The sequence below is a fragment of the Osmia lignaria genome, chromosome 9 (genome assembly GCF_051020975.1).
Source record: "Osmia lignaria lignaria isolate PbOS001 chromosome 9, iyOsmLign1, whole genome shotgun sequence".
Lineage (NCBI taxonomy): Eukaryota > Metazoa > Arthropoda > Insecta > Hymenoptera > Megachilidae > Osmia > Osmia lignaria.
The window spans coordinates 11,986,928-11,993,438 of record NC_135040.1 but is presented as its reverse complement, the minus strand read 5'-3'; the positions used below and the strand labels follow the sequence as shown (position 1 = coordinate 11,993,438).

At 28.0% G+C, this 6,511-nt stretch overlaps 2 protein-coding genes across 6 annotated transcripts; one reads left to right on the top strand and one right to left on the bottom strand.

Moving 5' to 3' along the window:
* Positions 1–944: 944 nt before the first annotated feature.
* Positions 945–4,077, top strand: cGlr1 (cGAS-like receptor 1). 2 transcript variants are annotated; one of them, XM_034335492.2, is made up of 9 exons: positions 946–1,300; positions 1,979–2,098; positions 2,187–2,357; positions 2,450–2,541; positions 2,639–2,945; positions 3,245–3,391; positions 3,463–3,588; positions 3,662–3,848; positions 3,939–4,077. In XM_034335492.2, the coding sequence occupies exons 2-9, from the start codon at positions 1,979–1,981 to the stop codon at positions 4,064–4,066; spliced, it is 1,278 nt and encodes a 425-aa protein (XP_034191383.2). In that variant the 5' UTR covers positions 946–1,300; the 3' UTR covers positions 4,067–4,077. The 2 variants fall into 2 exon arrangements, with proteins under 2 accessions (XP_034191392.2, XP_034191383.2); XM_034335501.2 differs by lacking the exon at positions 2,187–2,357 and having other exon boundaries at positions 945–1,300.
* Positions 4,078–4,359: 282 nt separating this feature from the next.
* On the bottom strand, positions 4,360–6,487 carry LOC117609325 (uncharacterized). Of its 4 annotated transcripts, none has more exons than XM_034335530.2 (5): positions 6,183–6,487; positions 5,640–5,719; positions 5,262–5,375; positions 5,029–5,195; positions 4,360–4,965 (listed from the first exon to the last, which is right to left on the bottom strand). In XM_034335530.2, the coding sequence occupies exons 2-5, from the start codon at positions 5,644–5,646 to the stop codon at positions 4,360–4,362; spliced, it is 894 nt and encodes a 297-aa protein (XP_034191421.1). In that variant the 5' UTR covers positions 5,647–5,719; positions 6,183–6,487. The 4 variants fall into 4 exon arrangements, with proteins under 4 accessions (XP_034191421.1, XP_034191406.1, XP_034191414.1 ...); XM_034335515.2 differs by having other exon boundaries at positions 5,262–5,504; positions 6,183–6,485; XM_034335523.2 differs by lacking the exon at positions 5,640–5,719 and having other exon boundaries at positions 5,262–5,504; positions 6,183–6,485.
* Positions 6,488–6,511: the final 24 nt, after the last annotated feature.

Here is a 6,511-nt window from a genome sequence, read left to right as displayed (position 1 = left end):
CTTAGACACCCCAAGATAAGCCTGCTCTAACATCTTTTACCGCATCTCACACTGACAGCTGAAAAGAAACAATGTTGACTCTCTTCGATTCTATTTTCTTAAAAATTAGTCAAAATCCGCACAAGATCGAAAAATTATTAAAGTAATTGCTCGATAAACTTATATTCTCAAATCTGTGTTTTAAAAAGGCCGCCATAAATCAAATATTTTTAAAATTTGACTCCAGTCCCATCTATATAAAAACGGTGAAAACTATTCAACACCTTACCGACTAGGTTCGAAACGTGTGGCGGCCGACGTCGATGTCGATAAAGAAGATAACGCCGTCAAGGTTATTCTCACCACCACCTTTTTCAAACTATATTTATCTGTTCATTTGTCATGTTTAAAACAAATTGGAATTGCTTTTATGAACATTCGTTCTTCACTAAATCCTCAAACCATTAAGACATGTCAACCTTTCAAAATTCCCTTTTCAATAAATCTTTTAATTTATACAACCGAATGTTTTAACTTTTAATTTTTAATTTGGGCTAAGACACTAGCTCCGTCTATCGGGAAGTCGCTGAAATTACTAGCCAAGTACATAGGTTCAACAACTTCCCGACAGTTGGCGTTAATGTTCCGTTGTTTCTGAAACAGTTGTTGATGAATGCAATATTACTTTGATTATAAGATGTATAGTAAGCAAGTAAGCACAATTTATATAGTAAGTAAGCACAATTTGTATAATAAGTAAGCACAATCTGTATATCAGTCCATGGGCAAACAAGAAAGCCTAGGACTTATTGAAATAAAAAAAAAAATAGTTGTTGAGTAGTTTCCGCCGCTTTTGTATAGTTGGTACTGGAGACAAATTTCAAAAATATTTTATTTATAACACCTTTTTAAAATGCAAGTTTGAGAATACAAGTTTATCAAACAATTACTTTAATAATTTTTTGGTCTTATGCTGATTTTGACTAAACATTGTTCCTCTTCGGTTTTGAATCCGAGGTGTGGTAAAAAGGATGCTTATCTTCTTCTACAGTACTTGGAGCAGTCGCAGTAAACGTCAGTTGTATAAAACACATGAATGAATGAACGTGCGGAAATAGGATGTGTATTGACGCAGGTTATATATATAGTATATGCATTCGTGGCAAAGTAGTTTTATAATTTTATGTGGATATTGTCATTTTTATATGCAGCTAAGCAATAATATAGTATTCGCTTATGTACCCTAATCCTAACATACTGGATAATTAATTGTATCAGTTTTACGGATTTGACGCTGTTCTATATAAAGTGCAACTTAAATGTAAGTTTTATTTAGTAAATACTGTAAGTAATTTAAGATTCAAGACGCGTAAAGCAAATGTAAAGGAAAATTATTCTTCGTATAGCGCACTTTATCTATTATCATCCTAAATAAACGAAAGATATTTTTTTGCATCCAATGATAAGAGAAACCTAGTTATATTATTAATTTTATTTAGAAAATTATATTTTAATTAATATAAGGTTTGTAAATTTGAAATGCTGTGTCGTACAACACTGAGCATAGACTTCTCCGATGAAATTGACAATGTATGAGAGGAAGCCCAGTACTTACTTAAGTATACTTGATGTCACGAGAGTCCATAACTGCAAAAAGACCAGTTTTCGTTCTTTTCTGCGCATTGTCGCTCTGATTGACGATACTTCCAGCGGAAGTGGAAAGCGATTGGCGGATCGCTTTCCCCCACCATCTTCCAACCTGCGCGCTTAGTTATGGACTCTCGTGACCTCAAGTATAAATACAAAGGGCTATAGCTCCCCACCACTTGCGCATAAACGTTTACGCGGGAAAATTTTAATTAGTATTTGCTTTGTTATTCATACCCTTCAGTTATATACTAAATTTTATAATATTTAATTTACAAATTTATATTTATATTAATAAACAAATTTGAATTTATTACACTTTTTAATTTTGCAACACTATATCTATATACAGATGGATAATGCACAGTTAAAAAAATGTTTCTCTGACGATACTGTATTCAATCTAATCAATAAAATGTTTATAACATTACAAGATAGTGAGGTAAAGAGAAATAATGTGTATCTAGAGCTGGTATGTATTTACAATGCTTATTCTTATGGATTTTTGACAATAACATTGTAACAAATTTTTTAGAATATAATATTAAATTCAATTGCAGGTAGTTAAAACATTAATAGAAAGAATGAAATCAATGAATTCATTGTTTGAAAAAGCATATAAAGAAATTATTTTTTGTGGTAGTTTTTATAAAGGTACAAAAGTAGGCCATCCAAATGAATTTGATTTAAATATTATTTTAAAACTTCCAATTATCTGTGATTCTATAAATGTAAGGATATTGTGAATTATTATAAATATCAATAAAAATATCTTCTTTTATTATTATTATTTTTTAAATTATTATATCTCTTATATTTTTAGTTTAGTCAAGTAGAGCCAGCTTTCATTCAAATACTTGTAAAAGAAAATTCATTTGCATCAAACTATAATAATCTTTCAAATAAAGAGCAGAGGTAAACAAATATACAAGCTATAAACTATTTAATTATATTTTTATAATGGTACATGATATGTACAATGTTTAATGTTACTGTACTTATTATTATTCAGGTTACTCAGAACATTTATGTATAATGGCTTTTTAAACCCAGATAAATTTCGTCAATGGGTTGAAGGAATTATAAGCAAAGTTATTAGTGAACTACCAAGAGTTGGAGATAAACATTGCTTAGAAGTAAAAAATGTTTCTGCTAATTTTACTACAAGAATTAAAGTAAAAAAAAGTGGTCCAGCATTTACATTGATGTTAAATATCCCACAAGAAAATGATGAAATACACATTGATTTAGTTCCTGCATTAGCTTTTAATATACATTTACTTAATGGATATTTTAAAAAATTAACTGAACTTCATGGGGTTAGTAAATTGCATTATTATGTTTCCTTCACTCTAGAATAATACAGACAGTAGATTACAGAAAAGTTTCCTTCTTTTAAATTATTACACTTGGTAAATATAAAAGTCATCTTTGATAAATTAAATAGATATAGTATTTTTTATTTGTTCACGTGAATATAGCTTCTCTGGCAAATAATAATGGTTTAAATATAAATTACGTGAAATAGTAGAGGTATTAATAATTACAGATTTACTTTAAGTATAAGTATGTTTAACTGTATGTTCATATTATAGTAAATAATTTTTTTTTTTTTCAGTATCAAAATAAAACATGTTATGCAATTCCACTACCTTTAAAAGATATTAATTCTGATGCAACTCATTGGAGACTTTCTTTTTGCAATCAAGAAAAAGAACTTCTTTCGAAGTATGGCCGAATAAAGCCTATTATACGTCAAATGAAGGTTTATGCAATGTAAAGAATATTGAATTTTTAATATAATTGAACAGTACCTTCACATTACTGTACTTGCAGAAATTGAGAGACATGCAGAACTGGAAAAGCATAGCCAGTTATTTCATTGAAACATTATTTTTAAACACGTTAAACAAATCAGAAATGGATTTGGACAAAATACCTTCAACATTACTTTTCTACATGGTAATGTATACAAAATTAATACATAAGGCTTGCATGATACATTTATATATGAATTGTATTTATACATATGTAGATGCTTAAAGAACTACATCAGGCTTGTGAACAACACAAAATACCATTTTTTTGGGATGATAGATATAATTTATTAGGAAAAATTCAACACATCGAAATGTTTAATATTTCTTCACGTATGAATAACATTATAAAAATGATTGAAAAAAATATAATGACAAACAAATTTATATTAGCTGAATATATTTGTAAGTTCGTATTTTATTAAAGGATGCATATCTTTAATCTAAATATTTACACCAAATTTCTAATAAAATTATTTTTTTGTATTGTTACAGTAACCAAACATGAAATGGAATTGCTGATTGCTAAACAAAGTCTAATACACATGAGCTTACCTGCTTACAGTTCTTCAAATAAAGGAGACGAGCCACAGGAAAATGGTTCGATCTGTTCAATATTATGACTTAATTTTATAGATTGCAGTTTGTTTATAAAATAATGTTAGTTTTATCTTAAAATGATAATTTTTGTATCGAAATTTTAACTATTATATTTAACAATTCAGATATCATAAACTACTAAAAGTATATTGTAATAATTTTATAAAATTTTGATAAAATGGTTTTTTAATGAATATTTATAATTATAAATGTAATAATGATCACATGCATCTTTCCTAGGTAAAATAGAATTATATGCTCTAAATATTGTATAGAAAACATCATTAAAAAAGTTACTGATGTAACATACATTGTGTTACTCTTTCTCTTTGTCATAGTTAATTAAAGGTGTTGCTTTACAATCTGCCCATTCAACAAAATAGTTCCCTAATTGAATTGCACAACGTATCATACTAAGGCAGTCTCCTTCTGCAGTATGAGCATTTTGTGGATCAGTTCCAAAAATATGTTTACAAACGCTAGACAATTTAAAATTAACTGGCTGTCCACTTGTAAAATGTAATTTTCTTCTTGCAATGCTTTCTTTTCTCTTGTGCAAACATTTATCCATATCTTGTGATTTTATAACTTGATTTTCAGGTGTTTTCTCATTCATTTTCTGTATTTTTTTATAACAACTAGTTTTTGGAGTGTTAAGTATATTGGCAGCACTAGAATTACTTTCTTTATTTTCATGGTTATTCTTATTATACTTCTTAAAACTTGAATTCATAACAGAATCTAATGCATCACATAATGCTTTATCATAACCATCATTTAACAAACTCTTAATATCCTCTTTATTAGACATAGAGGAAGTGGTTTGTATGTCATTTCTATTTTCTATTGCGTTTTCTTTCAGTGAAAAAAAATCTTTAATTAGATTAAGCATGTCAATGCTGAGAACATCTCCACTGACATCCTATAAAGTATAAAATTAAATTATTCATAAGCTCAAAAATTATTATTACAAACTTATAAACACCTTATTAATATTTTTAAGTTCTGATAAAAATATTGGATAATCAAAGTTATTTCCATTGTATGCTACAAAGCAAGTTGGTGGTGTCTGTCGATTTATAAAATTCATAACTAGATTACATGCTTCATAGTTAAAATATTGAACTTCTTCTAAATTTTTATTTGATAAACCTGTAATAACATGACTTTAATAAAAGAATTAATGACTTTAATTAAATATCATTAGGGATAAAATACCTGTTAAATTATGAATTAATTTAGAAATATCTGTATTTGGATGTACTGGCAAAACTAGCTTATGTAAAACTCTTGGTAAAGGATCCATAGTTTCACATATAGCATTTCTTGACACTGCAATTAATGATAGTTCTATGATCTTGGGCATAACTTTTCTTTCAATTAATCCGGTTGTTTCCAGATCAAAGAATATAAACGTTTTAATCATTTTTAAAGACTGATCCAATGCATGCAATTTAATTCCTATTAAGAAAATATAGTTCATAATATTAATACTGTCAATCCTTTCATTTATGTTATAATGTAAAAATTTATTTACACTTAAATTTTTATTTAATGGAGTTAATATTATAGTAATCAGTTATAAAACCTACTTACCATGCATCTAATTTTTACATTTATAAATACTAAGACTTTTATTTGTATGTCAGATAAGCATATCTCTCATGTATTGGTGCCTATGTGAGATTAGATAAATACGATTTTTAAGATTACTTTTTATCAAGCATATTACTTTCTTAAACATGATTTTTCTGCTTGCTCTTTGTATATAGATACACTATCACTTTCTTAAAATAAATATCATTTCGTTCTTTTCATCAAGTATGTTACTACATTAAATTGTGATTGAATTCTCCAATTTGCAAGAAATGTTTTCTATGTGATATTCAATTACACATTGAATTAATATATAGAAGTAATTTAAAAACACCAAAAGGTCTGTTTTATAAAGAATAGTTGCATAAAAAGGACTGAAACTATAAAATCACAGAAAAGCAGCAGTTGTGTTAGGTTATCACATTTTTTACTACATAACACGTATTTATTAATTTAATTACTGATAAGCAAACATATATTTTAATTCGTAGTTATTTATGTTTAATAAAAACATGTAATGAGTTATTTAATGTGTATACATACATTGGTATGTAAATCAATAAACTAAACTGATATCAATGACTACAGATAGTAGAGAAAACTGGACATTAGTGGACATGCCCTTATTCTCAAAGGGTCGTGATTCACGACTCGTGAATTTGTGCCTCGAGAATGAGCGCCATCTGCTCTTTCCTAGTATAAAGGTGTTAAAAACACCACCCCCCTAAATGCATCCCACTTTTTCCGAGGGGAAAATTTATATCATATCATACAAAGATGTGAAACGTTTCACACTGCACTAGTCTAATCACCGACGAGATGCATGCCCCTGCAAACTATGGTAAAACAAGCATGACTGTTATACGGGTTGC

What these genes read in the sequence shown, in the direction of transcription:
- cGlr1 (XM_034335492.2), top strand. Translation starts at nt 1,979, where the DNA reads ATGGATAATGCACAGTTAAAAAAATGTTTCTCTGACGATACTGTATTC. An exon ending in TTATCTGTGATTCTATAAAT is followed by an intron (nt 2,358 to 2,449) that starts GTAAGGATATTG and finishes TTATATTTTTAG; the next exon opens with TTTAGTCAAGTAGAGCCAGC. An exon ending in AATTAACTGAACTTCATGGG is followed by an intron (nt 2,946 to 3,244) that starts GTTAGTAAATTG and finishes TTTTTTTTTCAG; the next exon opens with TATCAAAATAAAACATGTTA.
- LOC117609325 (XM_034335515.2), bottom strand. An exon ending in ATTAATTCATAATTTAACAG is followed by an intron (nt 5,196 to 5,261) that starts GTATTTTATCCC and finishes ATGTTATTACAG; the next exon opens with GTTTATCAAATAAAAATTTA. An exon ending in AACTTAAAAATATTAATAAG is followed by an intron (nt 4,966 to 5,028) that starts GTGTTTATAAGT and finishes TATACTTTATAG; the next exon opens with GATGTCAGTGGAGATGTTCT.